The sequence below is a fragment of the Gopherus flavomarginatus genome, chromosome 6 (genome assembly GCF_025201925.1).
Source record: "Gopherus flavomarginatus isolate rGopFla2 chromosome 6, rGopFla2.mat.asm, whole genome shotgun sequence".
NCBI lineage: Eukaryota > Metazoa > Chordata > Testudines > Testudinidae > Gopherus > Gopherus flavomarginatus.
In genome coordinates, this window is record NC_066622.1 from 82,351,976 (window position 1) to 82,373,493 (window position 21,518).

General features: G+C 42.0%; 1 protein-coding gene across 2 annotated transcripts in view; it reads left to right on the top strand.

Annotated features, from left to right (window-relative positions):
* The window catches only part of SH2D4B (SH2 domain containing 4B), a 126,104-nt gene that overhangs the window by 13,141 nt on the left and 91,445 nt on the right, over positions 1-21,518 (top strand). For both annotated transcript variants that reach the window (XM_050959104.1, XM_050959103.1), the window contains exons 2-3: positions 10,184-10,343; positions 11,436-11,583. In XM_050959104.1, coding sequence (XP_050815061.1) covers positions 10,184-10,343; positions 11,436-11,583 — 308 coding nt within the window. The remainder of the gene's footprint in view (positions 1-10,183; positions 10,344-11,435; positions 11,584-21,518) is intronic.

Genomic DNA, 21,518 nt, shown 5'->3' on the forward strand with positions numbered 1-21,518 from the left:
TCAATTAACAAATATAGTATACAGTAATAAATGAAACGTATCTAACTGGCGTTTACACTGTCATCATTTACTCCAGCCTAGAAAGTACACTTCTCTGGATTTCTTAGTCCTAGGTACTTGCTTGCATGGGTGCGCTCGAAGATGTGAAGCTGGAGAGAGTACTCTGTTGGTTCTGTGTATCAGTCCAGCCAAGGCAACAAGCTGCACAACCCTTGGCGATTGGTGCTGACCCCACCAAATGTCAGCAACTCTGGGTCCTAGTTCAATGGGAAGATCACTCTGCCTCTCCTCAGACAAGGCCTGGTCTACACTACAGAGTTAGATCGATGGAAGCTGCCTTAAGTCAACCTGTTAATGTATATGTCTACACTACTGGGTCCTTTATGTTGACCTAAGCTGCCTCCGATGTCGACTTCTGTAATTCACCTCTGCGAGAGGCATAGTGCTTAATTTGATTTTCATGGGCTGACTGTGAGGTAGTACAGATGCAGCTTTGTGTAATTCGACTTAATTGGCCTCCAGGTGGTGTCCCACAATGCTCATCTGTGACCACTCTGGAGATCATTCTCAACTCTGCTGCACTGCATCCAGGTACACAGGAAATAGCCCCTTCCCTGCTAAAGCCCTGGGAACTTTTGAATTCCCATTTTCTGTTTGATCACCATGGGGAGCGTGCTAGCTTGAGCACAGCTGATCATGGAGACTACACACTCCAAATGCGCTCCAGCCTGGAAGTGGTGGTTCTCGTTTTGTGGGGAGAAACATCTGTGCAGGCAGAGTTCTGATCCAGCAGAAGAAACTCTAACATCTGTGCAAAAATCGCTCATGGAATGCAGGAGAAGGGCTACACGAAGGACACACAGCAGTGCCATATAAAAATAAAAGAACTTGGCAAAGCATACCAGAAGGCAAGGGAGGTGAATAGTCATTCTGATGTTGAACCCCACACATGCCAGCATGACAACAAGATGCATGTGACTCTCAGGGGTGACCCTACCAGCACCCCCACAAGCAATGTGGACACCTCACAGGTGTGTGAGTCCAGGGACAACAAGGAGGATTATATGGTGGATGATGAGGAGGATAATGGGAAACAGGTGAGTGGTGGATCCCATTCTCCCCAAGAACCAGGAAATATTTTTAACCCTGGAGCCCTGTGGATCACAGGACATCATTGTGGCCAACTGTGATGCTGGGGAAGGCACCTCTGGTGAGGATACAGTTAAAATGAACGTCCAGTTAAACTTTAGTGGGCACACACGTTTGGTGATATTGCATGTTTACTGTGAGAAAAAGCCAGATGCTGTGACTCTCTGCTTACAAGAGGCTGCTCCAGCTATGCAGAGGGTGGCCTGTGGAAAAACTGTTTATATGAACTAGGATAGCCTGGGAATCCTCCATGGATATCAGTAGAAAACTTTCATGTATGTACTCTGCAATTCTTTGCAGAAGGTTTCTGGGCAGGGCAGTCTTATTTGTTCCACCATGGCAGGACACTTTCCCATACAACTCCTGAATTAATTCAGAATTAATTCATTGCGGTACACGGCATAGCAGCACAAGGACAAGGCCTATACCCAGACCCTTTCAGCATCTCCTTCCTTTCCGACTCTATTACCCTCAGGAGACTGATATCAGATAGGGCTACCTAGGGGAAACAGGGGAAGTTTTCATTAAAAGAATGGGGGGAAGGGCATGTAGACCCCCCCTAGCCCCTCACATTCCAGATTGCCAAACTATGCAGCCTCTAAGGTGCCTTTACAGTGCTCAGCATAGGTGGGCAAGTAGTTTTAAAGTGGCTGATAGGGGACTGGGACCCACGAGAGAGTTCGCAATTTGGGAGTGAAAACTCCACCCCCCCACAACCCGGTCCCGTTCATAAACAGCTATGGTGAAGGGCCATTGTTCAACTAGCTACCTGTGTTCCTGACAAAAGCCTGCCATAAGCTTTATTAAAGGTGCTGTCAACCATGATCTGGGAGGGCCTACTCATCATAGCTGGAGCAGCAAAACAACACAGTAAATGGTTATGGATTCTGATTATGTTATGGCTTGCACCTAGTGTAAACATTTTATTCATGTACAATGGCTCCTTTATTTTTTATTTTTTCCCCTGACTGACAGCTGGAAATGTGTCCTGCGGCGGGTGATTAGGAACAGGAGAAAGAGAGAATGTGGGAGGACATGTTCACTGAGATAATGGATGTCTCTGGGACAGCTGACACAGAGCTGAGAGCAAGGAGGATTTCCACTGTCCTAGAGCGTACGGTGCAGGATGAGATGCTTTGGATTATGAGGGACCAGACATATTGAGGCTGCTTGAACTGCAGGAACAGAAGCAGGAAGGTAGAGTCTCTCTGCAGACCCTGGTGGACAGCCAGCCATGCAGAATCATCCTCCCCAAAGTGTTCCATGAGGTGTGGGTGAAAAGTCCGTTATCCCTTTCACTTAACTCGAGGGGGAGGATACAAGGAACAGAAGGCGCCCGTTCCCCGACCTTTAATGGGCTGGAATGCGGTGTTATGTTACATAGCTGAAAATGTTTCTCCCGTTCCAACTGTATAACCCCTTTTCCTCAAGGTTACCTTTTCTCTGTTCTCCCTCTTTACTTATGTTTTTTAAATAAAGTAAATGGATTCGAGAAATAAATGTTCTTTGAGTAGAAGCGGTGGACTTGGGCAGGGGGCTGGCTTTACACGGACAGTGGTACAAGCCAGGTGAAGGTTTGGGAAAGCACAATGCAGACAAGCTGCTCACATTACTGTGACTCATTATTGAAATGGCTTTTGGAAACCTCGTGGATATGCAGTGCCCCTTGCTGTGCACTTCTTATTGCCCTGGTGTCTGGCTACTCAAAAATGGCTGCCATAGGATCTGTCACAACTGCCCATCCCTGCAGAAAATTTTCTCCCTTTTTTCCACAGATATTATGGAGCACACAACAGGCAGTTATAACCATGGAGATGTTCTCCTCACTAAAGTCCAACTTTCTTAGTAGACTTCTCCAGTGCCCTTTCAAATAATCAAAGGCACATTCAACCACCATTCTACACTTGATGAGCCTATAGTTGAACGGTTCCTAACTGCTGTCCAGATGGCCAGTGTATGGCCTCATGAGCCATGGAAGCAAGGGGTAGGCTGGGTCTCCCAGGATAAATATAGGCATCTAAACATTGTCAATGTTAATTTTGTGATCTGGAAAGAAAGTCTCAGATTGAAGCAGTTTGAACAGACCCTAGTTCCTAAAGATGCGTGTCATGAACTTTTTCCAACCATCCTACGCTGATGTCAGTGAAACGTCCCCTGTGATCCACCAGTGCTTGCAACACTATTGAAAAGTATCCATTTTAGTTTATATACTCTTTGGCAAGGTGATCTGGTGCCAAGAAGGGGATATGTGTGCCATCTATCTCCCCACCACAATTAGGGAACCACATCACATCAAAGCCATCCAGTATGTCCTGCACATTTCCCAGACTCACTACCCTTCGGAGCAGAAGTTGATTAATGACCCTGAACACTTGGAGCACAGCAGTTCCCACAGTTAATTTATGTACTCTAAATTGATTCCCCACTGACCGGTAACTGTCTGGTGTTGCAAGCTTCCAAACAGTGATTGACACTCGCTTCTCCATTTTCAGAGCAGCTCTCATTTTTGTGTTGCTCAACTGCAGGGGAGGGGAGAGCTCTGCACAAAGTTCCTGGAAGGTGGCCTTCTGCATTCAAAAGTTCTGCAGCCACTGATCATCATCCCATACCTACAAACCAATGCAGTCCCACCAGCAGTCTTTGTTTCATGGAACCAGAAATGGTGCTCAACAGAATGCGGCTGCTCTGTGACTGCCATCAGTAACTGTGAAATTCCCCCCACTCCCCAATGGCTTGCAGCAGGACTGCTTGCAGGATATCTCTCTGTTCCATGTGGCAGTCCCTACTATGGCTCTGGAAATACTGCAGGAGAAGGCATGAGGTGTTTGAGACGCTCACAGCAAGAGTGCACAGCTGAGCAGGCTCCATGCTTCTGGGGTTAGGTCGTACGCACGGTGATTTTAAGGTGTGAAAACCACTAGGTGGTTTGCCATTGATGTGAGGAGGGAGCATAGTGCATCATGGGATGCTGAGACAATGTTCCCATTCTCTCCTGCGACAATTTTTTTGGTCCTATGAGACATTGCACAAACTTCCCAAAACACACTGCAGCAAGTTGCACTTTGGGACAGCTACCCACAATGCACTACTTTGTGCATCGAAGCAGGTGCTGCTAGTGAGGACGCACTTCATCAAGACAATGAGAATGCTGTGGCCATGCACAATCAACTTTGTTAATTTGGGGGCTCAAGGTCAAATTAAAGTCAACTTAATTTTATAGTGTACACATTCCTCAGACTCTCTGCTGCCTCTTCCCTTGCAAGTACTTTCCCAAACAACAGTGGGGGGTTACTTGCAGTGCTTTCACTGCAGGCCCAGTCTCTGCCTTGGTTCCAGTGGCTCTCAGCAGCAGCTTCTGGCTTCCTAGCAGCAGCTCCTGCTATGGGCAGACCTCCATCTCACTTCTTTTCCCAAAATGGAGTCCACTGCCTGCTCTCCCTGCACTGCCTGGAAAGCAAGTCTCTCACTCTTCCCCAAGGCATCATGGGAGTTGTAGTCTCTAAGGCTAGATTGCTGCACACAGGATCTTCCCAACTGGAACTCTCCCAATAAAGTTCAGAGGCCCCTCTAGCAAAGGGTGCCTACATAGGGTATGTAATCTCGTGTACACACCCTTCAGGGGCGACTTTACTTGCCTAAGCCATGGCCCGCTATCTACATTGCTATTTATATTCATGCAAGGGGGTGCTATGCATGTATGTACATGCTGCCAAAAGAAGCATTTATCCTGGGGTGTGCGTTGCAGCTCATGTAGGTGTAACAGTGCTAGTTGTACTCTAGCTAGTTTGCTAAAAATAGAAGTAAGAATGGGTGTGACGAGGTGCTCAGCAGGAACAGCTGAACCAGCCCTCTGTCACTCCAGCTCCAATTAAAGGAGATAAATAGTGGCTGGTTTGGGGATCCTGTGGCTGATTGGCAGAGGGGAAACAGTTGCCAGCCTGATTAGCTTGGGGCTATACACAGGCCCAGAGGGAGGAAGTAAAAGGGGGAAGCCAGGAAAGGGAAGGAAGGAGCAGAGCTGCCATCCTGGCCCCAGAGATGAAGAAGTCCTCAAGGCTGGAACACCCAAGCTTTATTAGTGCCATCCCACCACCTTCTCACCATGTAAATAAACTACCTTAGAGGATCTTTATTGTCCTGCTTAAGTACACTTCAGTTAATAGCTTGTGCAATGAACTTGGAGGGTGAGTATATAAGGGAATGAGTCCAACCCACAATTCCCTGCATCTTTATTTCTGTCCTAAAACCTTATTCCATGTGTGTGCTGGGTGGGACTGCAACCAGTGAACTTTGGAATGGAATACCATTTACCCAGCATATTTTTGAAATCCAAGCAGAAACCTTTGAAGAAGATGTAAAAGTCATTAGTTCTGAACAGAGTGTGGTGATTAAATCTTATTCAAAATGCAGACTGTGCTTTAAAATATATCAGGTATCTAAATTCAGAAGGAACAAAAACAATCCCCCAGAAGCTACAGTATGTCTTGAAACTACAAAGGGAAATCAGGCTGATTGACCCTATGCTAGAGAGCTGAATGCTGCTACAGTCTGTTTCAAATGCTGAATAGGTTTCAGGAGAATTCAACTTCCTCACAGTAATTATAGACGAGAGGGGGTGTTATAAACAGATGGTTAAGGGTTAATGCCTCTTTTACCCTTCAAGGATTAAAAAGTTCACCTAGTCTAGCTAACACCTGACCAGAGGAACCAATGGGGAAACAAGATGTTTCAAAAGGAAGGAGGGAAGTTTTTCTTTTGTTGAGAGTTTCAGTTTCAGCCAGAGTGAAAAAGATCAAAGAACCAGCCTCTTAACAGAGTAGTAAGTTTTAGAAAGAAAGAAATAGGTTTATGTTTATTTCTTTGTAACCTGCATTATGCAATTAGAGGTAGAATCAAATTGGGTATTTTTTTGTGTAACTAAATTTGTGCCCAGGGGAACATCGTCTGTGTTTTGAATCTGTTGTCTGTGAGAGTAGCTGGTATGCTAATCTCTCCCAGAGGGTTTTCTTTTACCTTTCTTTTCTTTAATTAAAAGCCTTTTTCTTAATACCTGATTGATTTTTCCTTGTTTTTAGATCCAAGGGGATTGGTTCTGGACTCACCAGGGATTGGTGGGAGAAAGGAAGGGGGTTGGTTAATTTCTCCTTGTTTTAAGATCCAAGGGATTGGATCTGGACTCACCAGGGAACTGGTGAAGGAGTCTCTCAAGGCTACCCAGGGAGGGGAAGGTTTTGGGAGGAAAGAGAGTGATCCAGACACTGAAAATACTGGATGGTGGCAGCGATCCCAAATCTTAACTGGTAATTAAGCTTAGAAGTGTCCATGCAGGTCCCCACATCTGTACCCTAAAGTTCAGAGTGGGGAAGGAACCTTGATGGGGGGGAAAAGAAAAGAAATACTTTATGCAGAGATGAGGGCCATAGAGTGGTTTTATGAAAACAAGGCTTCCCAATGGCAAAAGAGGGGGAGTTATTTTGCTCTTGTGTGACATCTGCAGCCATCCAGGGTAGGAATGGCGGTAGGAAGGCAAACCACAATGAAGTTAGACTTTATCAGTGGAAACACAGGGCTTTGTTTTAAAAGGTTATTAAGGAGAGTTTAAATTTCATTTCATGTGTCTGGGATTCTAAATCAGCGGTGCTCTAACATTTTAAAACTATAATTTTAATTAGTCTGTTGCACTCCATGTAATACAATGGCAGCAGGGTTACCTGCATGCTCCTGCTTTTTTTGCTAGGCGAAGCAAGTGGCTTGTGGCTCATGAGTAACAGCGTAGCTGGGAGACTTGACTCCAAAGCGGGCTTTGAATGAACTTTGGCTTAGGTCCCTCACAAAAACTGGAGATAGATAACAAATGGGAATTGTCAGGGATGCCATAATTGTTAGAACAATGATAAATGAGCCTGCATAAAGGAAGCTGACTCCAGCAATATTCCATCAACTGCTGCCTCTGTTTTAAACTGCTTTTAATTAGCAGCACACATGCAAATGAATCCAGATTATAAACCAGAACTTCTATAAAAAGAAAACTAAGCTTCTGCCCACCTGTCCTACTTACTAGAGACAGTGTAAGACTATTATTTTTCATATATTTCAGTGCATGCTAAATCTTATTTGCAGTGTGAATGTTATAGTTGTCTTAAAATTTAAGACAGATATCTCTTTCTTTGCAAATCAGGTTGCCTCCCTCCCAACACTTTTCAAATGGTGCATATGTTTTTCTTGTAAGGAAGCTGATAGGAAATATGGAAACCTCTATCACTACTCAGCCATAATATTGTCTCTCATCTACCATAGGGATACCCAAATAAGAGTTTGAAGGCCAAGTGCAGCCTATAGTAGTCAAAAAAGCGCACACACACACACACACACATATATATGGCAGCATGGTCAGTGGAGATTGACTTTTATACACAAGAGCCTTGTTCTGTAGGGCCTTGTTTTGTGTTTTCCTTGCTGTGAACTCAACCCAGAAACAGACTCTGTTAATCTATCACACAAACTACTGTATAAGCACAAGCAAACACTATCATTCAAAATGACATGGTTCTGAATGTTTGTGATCAATGTGTATATATATATTTTCCTTGCATATTAAGTGTAGTTTTGTATCTCCTGGAAAGTTACCGTGGTGTTGCAAATTTTGGATGCTGGTGTGCTATGTCAAGAGCTGCTAGGAAAAAATTTCACTGCCCTGTAAGCAGTTTAGATCTTGCAGTAGGTGGAGAGCTGAACTCCATGAAGGATACTCCTTCACAGATCTGCTGCAAGTAGAGAACTATACATCAGTAGACACAATTTTGCTTTACAGCTGTTTTTGGGGTGCTATGATAAGAATGGTTGCCTTAAATGAACAACCAGTAGAAGACTAACTTTGTTTAAATCAAAGCGTCTAAAAGCCAGAGATGGAATAAACCTATAAGTTATCCAGTCCTCTTCCCTTCTCATGCAGGTTTGTTTCTAATAGTATATTTGTTTCAAGTGTTCTGTTGAGACTAATTTATATGTGTTAAGCAATAGGGTTTCCCCACCTCCTCCTGTGGCAGATGAAGAGTGGGTTTACTTTGTTGTTAAGGTAGTAGACTGGGACTCGGACTTGAGTTGAATTCCTGATTCTTCCTCAGAATTCCTGTATGAATTTGGGCTAGTTCTTTAATGTCTCTGTGCCTTAGATCCACAGCTGTAAAATAAGAATAGCAATACTCCCCCTTTCAGTCATTCTCTATTGTGTTGGTTTAGATTTTAAGCTCTTTTACATAGGGACTCTCTTTTGCTGGTTGAGAATTTTCAACTGAAAAATCCTCATGTGAAAAAAAGGGGATTTGTTGAAAACAATTTTTTGGCGAGGGGCAGGAAAAGTGTCCTTACTGATGAGAAATCTCAAAACAAAAATTAAAAAAAAATCATTTTATTTTTTTTTGAACTATAACCAGACCTTACAGGCAACTATTTCTTGATTGCCAAAGCAGGCAAACTCAGCCTGTGCAGGTAAAGTAGTGAAGGACATTTCACTTCTAGAATCCCTGTTCAGCTCTTAAGTACTTACATGGCCCCTCTGTAGTATCTGAGCACCTCCTCACAGTCTCTAATGTAGTTTACGTCACAAGAGTGTTGTGAAATTAGGAAGAACTTAATTTATCTGACTCTGTTCCCCATCTGTTAAATAGGAGGTAAAGTGACTTGGCCAGGGTCACACAGGAGAGTGGACCAAAGAATTGAACCCAGTCCTGAGAGCCTCACCATTGGCCAAGCTTTCCTCTTTTGGTCTTAGAATTGATCTTATTTTTGGGTCTAAAAGACTAGAGCCTTCTCTTAACTTGGCTTGCAGGCTGCAAGTACTTTGAGGCAAGAATTTCATTTTCATAGTGACAGACTTTCTGAGTTACTTATTTCTTTTGCTGCCCACTCATCACATTGTCTTTTTGGATGCTGCTCTTGGAGAAACTACAAAGCTTTCTGATCAGATTGCACGGTGAAACCCATCTCCAGCTTTATGAAGAGTATTACTGATGTTGGTTTGGGGCAGATTTGCAGGGGAGGCACTTCTACCTACAGTCTAAATTTTACCTCTAGAAGTGAAAAAGCTGTTTTGCTTGTTCTAAAGAAAAAATAAACTAAAGGCATATGGTGTTCAAGCTGAATTGGCTTAAAATTGGACATGCTGTGGAGGGGCTGTCCAGCTATTGCTGATGCATAAAATTGTGAAATTGGTAGATTATGCTATAATCTTTCAGCCTGATAGATGGATGTGTGTATCATTATTAGTGCTGTACCAACTGATAAATTATACTGATCTGTTAGAGAGAGTTTAAATATCTGGTGCCTGTGGGGCTGGAAGAGACCTACAGCTTTGAAAAAAGAGTAATTTTTAAAGACATCCTCTAGAGATGAAGATTTTGATTCATATGGCTGTGTATTAAAGTTGTGCCTATGAGAAATATATCAATAGGCCAGAGACGCAGGAAGAGTGTGCACACTCCAAAGGGGTCTATTTTGTGCTGTGAACCTGCTAAATTCACAAATAAGCAGCAGGAGTCTCAGAACAGCAGTGAGATTTGAGTTCTCCCAGCTACCACACTAATTAGGTGCTAGGATACTAATCAGGATGGTGCCAGTTTACAACATTTTTTTTAAATGGGGTTACCTTTTATTTGCTCTCACAGATGTATGAGATTGATAGCACTGTTGAAAGCCAAGTATAATGCCCGCAGCCTACCCCTATTTATTATCACAGCTCTGTCAGGAAAGCCTCCATCATGCTCTGCAACATGCTACAACAAATCACACAGTGATTCTGGGATTATTTCTATTACATTAGCATCTAGAGGCACAAACTGAGCACTATAGAAAATGCTATCCCTGCCGCATAATACGTACAGTAGAGCATGCCAAGAATGAGGGCTCAGTCCTACCTTTTAGCTCTCCTTTACTTTGTGGGTTTAACTTTCTAGCACAGTTTCATCTATATTTGTTTCTGAACCTGAGCAAGTTGCTTAATAAGCCCTTTCCATATTTGTTTTGGTGGCTATTACAGGTAATGACAGACGTGTGCAGTGGCTGCATGGGAGTGATGGTGAGATCTGGGTCTGGATTATGGGAGACTCCCCAGGTGACAAGCCATATGAACAGATTTCTGAGGAACTAATGGCAGAACGAGCCAGGCAACAAGCACAGAAGGAGGCAGAAGAACTACGGTGAGATTTTATGACTCTGAATTGATGGCCCATTTGACACAATGACACAACTATTGGAAAAACCAAATTAAAAAAATCCATATTTTTTTCATTCATTTAGAATTCTTTAGTGAAAAATGCCCCTTTCAAATCAATGTCAACTACTTCTGGTGATAGGAATGATGTTGAGATTAGGCTGGGTCTAATCATGATCTAAACTATTTACCTGCTCAGTTGGCTTGTTTTATTTGTTTGCAATCTGCTTTTGGATGACAAATCAGAAACAGCAGCTGTAGTCAGGCATACAAATTTCTGACTGAAGTTTGGCACATAAAGCCTATTACTGAGTGGCTTATTTGCATGTTAGCATAATTGACTCAGGAAAGTGCCATTAACTGTATTTCCAATGATGCCTATGACAGCTTTGGAATTGGTCAGAGGGTGTGTTGATGCCCAATGGCATTGAGAGATGCGGCTCCATGCAGATCTTGCTCTATGGTAATACCCTGAACAGGGATTGGAACAATGTAGTGTTGTTTCATATTTATTCTTTTTATTAGATTTTCTTAGTTAAAGTCAAAATATGCTGCTTCTGAATGTGGATGTTGCATATTTAACTTGGGATTCAAACATCAATCTGTGCTCGGCCTGTTGCATTGTCACCAGTAATAAAGATTTTTGCCATTGGAATTTAGCAGATAGCTTTGTTGATGTGTGAGGCAGAATAGATTTCAGATCACTGTCTCATTGCTGCTTTGGCTTTGCATTGCTGACAAGAAATATCTGGTTTTCATCAGAAAAGGAAATAGCTATGGTCTGAACCAAAGACAGCCAATGAACAAATTTCAGATTTTAGAAGGTGCTATTTTAAGTCACTTTCCAAGACTGAAAATGTCTGTCCCTTGGAATGCTTGGAATTAGGCTTATTGTACCTTACTTGTTAAATACATTTTAAATTATTTTTCCATGTATATTTTCCTAGACTCTTACATGAACCAGTTATTATCACGGATAGTACTAAGAATCTAGGCTTGTTTACTCAATAATTTTTTCTCACTTCCTAGAGACCAGTCTTTAACTTTTTTTTTGTTTTTTTCAAATTCTTTTCTGAAGGAAGCAAAAAGAGGCTGAAATTACAAAGAAGTTCCGGGATGCTATGGCTAAGGAGAAAGCCAAAATAGTGGCAGAAAAATGGAAATTAGAAACAGAAGATCGAAAAGCAGCCAAACTGATGGAGGAAAAAATTCAGGAGGAATTAAAGGTTTGCATGCAATCATCTTTAGCCTTCATATTCACTTTTCCCATATAGATTCACAACTCCTATCACCTATAAGCATTACAATCTTTTCTACTGGAATGTATAAGTAGAACCATTGTATTCATTAGAACAGATGGGTGAATAACTTTAAACGTGTTACATATCACTTTCACAAATGTCACAACAGTGATTGCATAGTGTATTCAACTAACACATTTACGGAATTGGTTATAAATGTTGCATGAATAATAATAATAGGAGGGGGGAAAACATACTTGCATAACTTTTTTTGAAGATGTTAAAATTTGTTAAACATTCTGTGAATATTTGATAAGTAATTGATGTATGTATTTAATCTAAAAATGCTTTTGCTATTTTTTCTTTAATATTGTGATGAGCTAATCCTGCTTCAATTAAATTAATGGGGAAAACTGCAATTGATTCTGATTAGAGAAGGCTGTTTGACTAATTTTAGTTGTATTTTTTCTATAACATCTTCCACATGGTCAGTTCTTAATAGTCGTTTAACTCTTAGGGCACATCTGTGCTGCAGCTATGCGACTACAATGCTATAGTATAGATTCATCAATGCAGGGGGGGTTCTGTTGATCAAGTTAATTCATCTCTCTGAGAGATGTAAGTCAGGTCAAGAGAAGATGTAGCTGTGTCTACACTGAAAATTAGATTATCCCAGTGGTTCCCAAACTGGGGTTTGAGAACCCCTGGGGGTTCACAAAATGTTACAGGGGGGGTCTTGGAAAAAAGTTCCCTAATGGCGAACAGAGCTGTTCCTAGGAACTCTGGGCAGCATAAGGCCAGCAGCCTGGAGCCCCTCGACTTCCAAGAGCTAAGAGGATCAAAGCAAGCATATCTATCACACTGAGGAGATTTAAACTTCAAGACTCCTTATAAGAGATGGAAAGGAAGGTGGATATTTTTTGCTGTTTTTAAAATTAAATAGGCAGCTAGTATTGCTTTTAAAATTATTATGATGAACAAGGTTAAACTTTGTTGTAACATTCGTTGTTTGTGTGGACTGCTCAAGACTCGAATGCTTGTGTAGGAGGAACTCTTTGAGTTGGCTTCTTAAATACCTTCATGCTGTTTCAAATCTGATATCCTTTGATGAAACGTAGGAGCATTGTCTTATAACAGGCTTATTCAAAGTGATACAACCTACAAAATTTAGATCTTGGAAGACTGTTGCCATTTTCATAATGTAATAAAAATACTGTAATGATAAATAAGAACATAAGAATGGCCCTACTTGGTCAGACCAAGGGTCCATCTAGCCCAGTATCCTGTCTTCTGACAGTGGCCAGTGCCAGGTGCCCCAGAGGGAATGAACAGAACAGGTAATCATCAAGTGATCCATCTCCTTTCGCTCATTCCCAGCTTCTGGCAAACAGAGGCCAGGGACACTTAATAATAATTAATGTGTAATAAGCATGTCATAAAAACAAAGTTTATATTTCCAAGATCACTGCTTTTATAATATATACTCAGGTAAATGAGAAAATCCCTGGAAATATTCATTTTTAGGAGGGGGTTTGCGAGACTTGACATTTTAGTGAAAGGGGTTCACAGGTTGTTAAAGTTTGGGAACTACTGGATTATCCTAACTACTGTGGTTGGGACATGAAATTTTTCATAGCCCTGAGCAACATAGCTAGGTGGTTCTAATTTTTAAGCATACATGAGGTTTTAGTCTTTATCTCCTATTTTGTATTTATTTAATGTAGTTTTTTCTCTGATCCCATTTCTCACAAAAAAAAGTTACATCCTCACTCATTCATAAGTAAACATGGTAGAGAAAGACTTCGTTGAAAATATACCTGGCTTTTGCCTGCAGATAAATTCAGCACATTCATTCCATCTGAAGGGATTTTGTTGAAAATTAAACAAAGCAAAATTACTTTAAACCATAAACCTACTTTAAAAGAAAAGGAGATAGGGCTAATGTGTGTATTGTGAGAGTGCAGGAGTGGCAGGTAGTATGGTCTGCTTGAGGATCCACAAGAAAACCCTTTGGATCTCAGGAGATCTGCATACAGCAGCTGCCTGACACATGGCTCTCATCTCCTGTTAGCATTGACACCTTGGTTATGCTCTCCCCCTCCCTGGGACTGCCCACAAGTCCCCATCTCCTCTAGTGTGTAGAAACCACTGAAAGAGTTAGTGCTCCTCACTATGCTACTCAATGCTGGTCCTAGGGCCGAAACATTCAGCTTTAACTCATGCAGCGATTTTTCTCATCAGTTATGGTCCTTTCCATAGAGGAACGTTTGATGTAAATTGATGGTACCAAGACTCCTCTACTCATTGCCAGGCCAGATCACTAATTTCAGCTGGTCAGTGTTGGGTGGGGGAGCCACTAGAGGGTATGTGGAGTGTATCCTGTAGCCTCTTTTGCACAAGGTCACTGATAATTTTGGTGCAATTATCTTGAATTTACACCTGTACTTACCTTGAAAGAGGAGAGACATTGGATCTTATGTCAGTGTTTAATAATGAAACTATAACTTTCAGGTGGCTTTATTAAAGCATGTACTGTAAGCAGAATAACTCTTTGTGCAGCTCCACCTCTGCATCTCAGAAAGCAAAGCCCTATTGAACTAAGACCAATGTGGCCTTGCTCATGTCATAAGTTGCCACTCAAGCTACTCTGGCAGCTTCTAGAATAGTATTGCACTTTGCTCAAATATATTCGAATGAAGCTCTTCAAACTTAGCGCTGCTCTTATCAGAGGCCCATTGCAAAGCAGGGTAGCAAGTAGCCTCATTATAGCTTCACTGGTCAGCCAACATAGCTACATGCATTTAGGGAAAATTAATTATTCTATTAGAAGCTTTTGGTACAATTTTAAAGTAATAGTGCCAGATTCTGCCCTCACTTAAATTGATATAAATCTGAAGGCAGTGAGGTGATTGGCCCTTGCTCCCACAATTCTTCTTGGAGCTGCGGGGTATCCCACACTCCGTAGCAACAATTGTGCAGCATGCTATGAGGCTGGAAGCACTGCAAGACTTACACTGGAGTAACTAGGGCCAGAACTTGCCCCTCTTGCCTTTAACTTACAGTGGGGAAAGTGTTTTTGCTTTTATTTACTGTCCCATAACTCAAACATCTGAAGGGATTTTGTTGAAAATTAAACAAAGCGAAGTATCAGAGGGGTAGCCGTGTTAGTCTGGATCTGTAAAAGCAGCAAAGAATCCTGTGGCACCTTATAGACTAACAGACGTTTTGGAGCATGAGCTTTCGTGGGTGAACACCCACTTTGTCAGACCAGAAACCTACTTCAAAAGAAAATGTTCAGCCCCAAAGGTGAATACTTCAGTTTGTGAAGACATGAGGTTATGGAAGAAAACGCTTTTGCAATAGTAGCTTATTGGAGGTGCTACTAGCACCAACTATAAGTTACAGCATGTTGTTCTATTAACTTGAGGCCCCAATCTTGCAGTCAGATGTGTACCTTGCTAACATTGGCAGGTGAATTAACTTCGGTGGGCTCTGCATTGGCATAGTGTTCAGCCTGCATGGATCTGATTGCAGGATTGGCAACCTGTAATATAACAAATTGTTGCTCCCTAGACGTTTATAAAGCATCTCATCAATCCCTAATCTGATTTTCTTCTAAGAGTAACACTTATGTCTAGTTTTGTAGATTTGATTAAAAACAATAAAGACACTTAAATGACTCTACTGCCTCACCAGATGGCAATCCTGGTCAGTTGTTAAGCTTTATATTCTCTGGCATGTCCAGATCTTAACTTCCACTCCATTTATTCCTTTTGCAACCACCAAATTCAATATTTACATGAAGTCCATTTAGCAATAATAAAACTGAAAAGTAGGAAAGTGGCACTTAGCATTAAATATTGCTTTACTTGCCTCTAACTAAATTAAGCTAATAATAATAAAAAAAAACAGGCTGTAGAGAAAAAGGTGAATTGGTTAATAATCATAGAATATTAGGGTAGGAAGAGACCTCAGGAGGTCATCTAGTCCAATCCCCTGCTCAAGCCACGACCAACACCAACTAAATCATCTCAGCCAGGCCTTAAAAACCTCTAAGGATGCAGAGTCCACCACCTCCCTTGGTAACCCATTCCAGTGCTTCACCACCCTCCTAGTGAAATACTGTTGCCTAATATCCAACCTAGACCTCCCTCACTGCAACTTGAGACCATTGCTTCTTGTTCTGTCATCTTCCACCACTGAGGACAGCCGAGCTCCGTCCTCTTTGGAACCTTCCTTTAGGTAGTTGAAGGCTGCTATCAAATTCCCCCTCACTCTTGTCTTCTGCAGATTAAATAACCCCAGTTCCCTCAGCCTCTCCTCATAAGTCATGTGCCACAGCCCCCTAATCATTTTTGTTGCCCTCTGCTGGAGTCTCTCCAATTTGTCCACATCCCTTCTGTAGTGGGGGGACCAAAACTGGACGCAGTAGTCCAGGTGTGGCTTCACCAATGCCAGATAGAGGGGAATAATCACTTCCCTCGATCTGCTGGCACTGCTCCTACTAATACAGCCCAATATGCCATTGGCCTTCTTGGCAACAAGGGCACACTTCTGACTCATATCCAGCTTCTCATCCACTGTAATCCCCAGGTCCTTTTCTGCAGAACTGCTGCTTAGCCATTTGGTCCCCAGCCTGCAGCAGGGCATGGGATTCTTCCTTCCTAAGGGCAGGACTCTGTACTTGTCCTTGTTGAACCTCATGAGATTTATTCTGGCCTAATCCTCCAATTTGTCTAGGTCACTGTGGACCCTATCCCTACCCCCCACCCCCAGCTTATCTACCTCTCCCCCCTTCCCCGCCCAGTTTAGTGTCATCTGTGAACTTGCTGAGAGTGCAATTCATCCCATCATCCAGATCATTAATAAATCTATTCATGTTTGACTGTAATCAGTGAAATCCTGAAAATATGTGCCTTTCATGAATGATTCAGGGGATGGAATGAGATGCAGATTGGTTAACAAGCCCACTTTAACAAGTTTAAAATATTTAACACCTCCTTAATCATCCTTTTGTGATGACCACCAGACCATATTTAAAACAGTCTCTGAAAAGAAGAATAAAAACCTGAATGCTATTAAAGTTCCATCATCGTGAAGCATTTTGATTTGGGAAATTAAAGCTTGCAGTCTGTTTTGCTGATGTGTTTAATTTCAAACCATCTTGCATCACAATTGCCCCTTTTCAGTTAGCTTTTATTCCTCTTGGCATATCATGGGACTCTAAAGTTGGCTGGACTAGATAAATTAGATTTTCTCTTATCACAGTGAATGATATCCCTGTTTTCCTTTTGCCGATACTAATCTTGCCTTTCTTGGTGCTGCTTAAGCAGAGATGCACTTAATTTATGATGTCAGAATCTAAGTGTTGACTTCTTTTCTTTTTTTTGCAACTTAACAACAGCTATTCTTTTATGCACCTTTTGCAATGGATAAATAAGCGGGCCAATTACTGGCATTGATCTTATGCTAATTTACAAAGCTATGAGAGCATGGGCACCATTTTTTTTTTTTTTTTTTTTTTTTTTTTTTTTTTTACTGTGATCAGTTGCTGCTGCTGTTTTTTTGTTGTTGAAGAATGTTGCATAACAAGCGCATTGGCCCAAATGAAAGATGTGAGTTTCAGCCATCCAGATGAGAGCAGAATTCTTCAGCTACACTTTAAAAATAATAGAGGTATGATTCTTTTAATGATGTCATCTGCTTCCCATTCCACAAGGAAATCTTAAGTTGTCATGCAGCCAGTTCATTCCCATTGAGGTGCCTGCCAGGAAGAATATCAACACAGCTGACTGCAAACCTAGATTGGTTTTTTTGTTATGAAATGTTTGCAAAATGAAATGCATATTAACCAAAAATGTCAACGTTTTTTAAAAAGCATTTTAAAAACAGGTGGGTGGTGGGACTTTAAAATTTGTGGGATGAGTTTGATGCTGAAGAGCTAGGTATTCTGTGAGATTGTCATACTTGGATCTGCTGAACAACTCAGGTGCTTGTCTGTATAAGTCCATACAAGTCTGGGGCTGGGTGCTAAAAGTTCCCTAATGCGCTTTGATTTACTCCACTTTGAAACAGGAGTAGATCAAAGCATACTAGAGAGTTTCTGGATAAATAATAAGACAGAAAATATCATATTGCCTCTATAAATCCATGGTATGCCCACACCTTGAATACTGCGTTCATATGTGGTCACCTCATCTCAAAAAAGAGATATTAGAATTGGAAAAGATTCAGAAAAGGGAAAAAAAATGATTAGGGGTATAGAACGGCTTCCGTATGAGGAGCGATTAATAAGACTGGGACTTTTCAGCTTGGAAAAGAGGCAACTACAGGGGGATATGATACAGGGCTATAAAATCATGAGTGGTATAGAGAAAGTAAACAAGGAAGTGTTATTTACTCCTTCTCATAATATAAGAACAAGGGGCCACCAAATGAAATTAATAGGTAGCAGGTTTAAAACAAACACAAAGTATTTTTTCACGCAACTCTCTGTCAGCCTCTGGAACTCCTTGCCAGAGGGTGTTGTGAAGGCCAAGAATATAACGGGGTTCAAAAGGTAGCTAGATAGATTCATGGAAGATAGATCTATCAATGGCTATTAGTCAGGATGGGCAGGAATGGTGTCCCTAGTTTGCTAGATGCTGGGATTGGGTTACAGGGCATGAATTACTTGATGATAACCTGTATGTTCATTCCCTTTGGGGCACCTTCCATTGGTCACTGTCAGAGGACAGGATACTAGGCTTGATGGACCTTTGGTCTGACCCAGTATGGCCATTCTTATGTTCACAGACTGAACTCACTTGTTATGTTGCTTGCTTTAATCTGTAAATAACTCTCATTCCTTTTTCCTAATAAATCTTTAGTAGTTTTATTACAGGATTGGCTACCAGAGTTGTCTTTGGTGTGAGATCTAAGGTACACATTGATCTGTGGTAAGTGCCTGGTCTCTTGGGACTGGGAGCAATCTGAATATTTTGTGATTTTTGGAGTACGTGACCATTTATCACTAAGTCTAGTTTGCCTGGGCAGCAAGATAAACTGGAGTTAAACCATCTAAGGGGATGGTTTATGACTCCATTACAAGACTAAATTGTGACTTTCAAAGTACTGCATTTATTACTGGGTTGGTGAAACATACAGCCAGTTTGGGGTGTCTTCCCTATTTTTTGACTGTCTGCCCTGAGGTTGGCACTCTGAGTCATAAGCCACTCCAGACAGTGTGACAGTAGGATTCTGGCATATGACAAGTAACTTGTTGGGGCCAGGGGTCAAATTTATCCATTATGTAACTCTGTTGAACTCAGCACACCAAATTCATCCTTGGTGAACCCACTATCTCTTAATCACAGTAATATAGTAATACCTACCAAATAGTTCTGATCAATAACTCTGAGCACAAAGAGAGGAAAATCTTAGTGCTTTTTTTGTTCTTTAAGGAAGACCTTTTTCATCCAACTGCCTTTTTAGCTGTGACAAAAGTTAGTGAGCTGTCTATTTTCTGCTGAGCAACCTGAGGGTATCCCTATCCTGTATTTGAGAAAGTTTTTGATATTTCATCATTAGAAAGTAATATTTTCCTTATTTAGCCCAATAATGTTTGTGCTAACTGCTTATCTTTATTTAGGATATTTGCCAAGACGTAGCATCTCAGTCTGATATTTTCCACAGGCAAGTAGATTTGCAGGACACATTTGAGCCACTAATGAAAAGAATAACTTGCATTTCATATAGCTTCTTACATGCTGAAAGAATCCCAGTATACAAGGATAACTATCACCAGTGATATGTAGCCACTTCTTGGGTGAAACACAGCAGACTAGCTTCTCAGCTGCTGTAAATCTGAGGATTTAAAGATCATGATCAACCTTATAATACGGAACAGACTGCCTCAGGAGCTTGTAGAAGCCCCTTCACTGGAGGTTTTCAAAAGGAGGTTGGACAGCCATCTGTCTCGGATAGTTTATGCACAACAAATCCTGCATCTTGGTCCTTGTGGTCCCTTCCAACCCTGTGATTCTAGCAATTGTAAACAGTTCATAGGAACGTTACCCCACCATTTAGAACATGAAGCAAACTACTGTCTCCAGTGAAACTTGAGATCCTCTTTAGAGTAGGGCAGGACTTCAGTGCACCATAACACCATGCCGGAGCACCAACTTTGTTGACACAGAGACTGTCTGCACTAGAGAATTTATACCACGTGTAATTAAAACAATAGACCATGTGTAACTGGCACATCTGCATAAAAAATCCTTGCTTTTATCCCCTCATACACACACCACAGGATAATACAATAATGAAAGCACACTGCTCCCTTTGTGACTATGGTGGGAGGAGCAATGGTAACTTGAGCTACTTTGCAAGTGCTTCTCATCTGCATTAGCACTATAACATTAGAAACTGACCTAAGCTAAGAATGAATATTATTTAGACTTGGTTGCAGCAGGGCTAACATCATCATTGCAAAACAGTTTTACAGTAGAGCAAGTTTGCCTCTTGGTTGCTAACATTATTTAGTACACACATTTTCCAGTAGAGAGGAGGCCAGGTCAAATATAGCTACCTACTGAATTACCAGCCTAATTTGTTGCAGCACATGAGTGTTTCTTGGCTATTTTGCAACCAAGTACTACTCAAATATTGACTCAGCACCTTCCTGGTTAGCTTTTAAGTTATGGAGGGATAACTGCAGAAGGTGCTGTTTTTACCATCCATCAGCCAGTGACATATGGGTAATGTGGATTATTACAGCTGCTTGTAACTTCCACCTCTGACAAACAAAACAAAGTTTCTTTCATGCTTGAAAAGGGTGATCTTTGTTTGTTGATTTGTTTTTTAAAGTAACTTTATCACCAGGCAAGATTTTCCCCAGCACTCAAAGTTCTGCCCTGGATTCTACTCTTTTTTCTTAGCTACTTTGATCTCTTTCCAAACAGCATCAACAACAAGCAAATCCCCTCCCGAAAATTCCCTGGGGATACAAGAGGGCTGTTTGGGGGATCTGTTTGTCCTTTGCACATGGAGCTGTTTGGGGTGTTAAACGGGGATAATACTTACATCCCATGGCTACCTTGCTCAGTGGAAGGCTGGCAGTGTATTTATTGGCCTTATTGAATGTCTGGGAGCCAGGTGGGCACAAGTCTGCCTGTGGCTAAAGGCCCCTCCCCCAGGCTTGCAGGAGGTACCACTGGACCTGGTTCCAACTAAACATGGGGTACAACTAAAAAATAACAGGCCAAGAAATGGAGGTCACAGGTTCAGAACTAGGTATCCAGAGCGGGACACCAAGCAGAGAACCCCGTACAGCACTCACTGCTCCTCAAAACTGTCTAGGGAGCCAGCGGATACTGACCAGAGGAACTTTTCCCAGATGCATGAGACCAGGAAACAGAAATAGGCCCCACAGTCACAGAGCCCCCCCACGCATCCTCCTCCTGTATTGTAGATGGCCACTTGGGCCAGGGCCAGGAGGAGGTTGACGAGGAGGTCTCACGACTTTGTGGGGCCACAGACAGGGTATGAATATATGAAGAGGTGTGGGAAAAGTGCAGCCAGAACCTCAACAGGAGGTTCTGGAGGAGCAGAAAAAAGGGCTGAAACCTGGTGCATTTGAGATAGGCATGCACCAGTTTCTCTCTCACCCCACAAAAGGAGCAGGCATCAGGGATAGGAGTGAATCAAGTCACGTACATACCTGCGCTCATGGCTCCATGAAGGAGCCGCTAACCGATATCTCAGCAGGCTACAGGACCAAGGTGGAATAGAGGCTGGCCCACCGGGGTTCCTCACCCTCTACAGATGGTAGATAGTCCTACCACTTGTTAGCAGGGCAGGACACAAGGATGAGGAAGTGAAGCGTATGGAGCATGAGCTTGTAAAGTTGTTCCCTTGGCGCGGTTTGACAGCGAACTGGC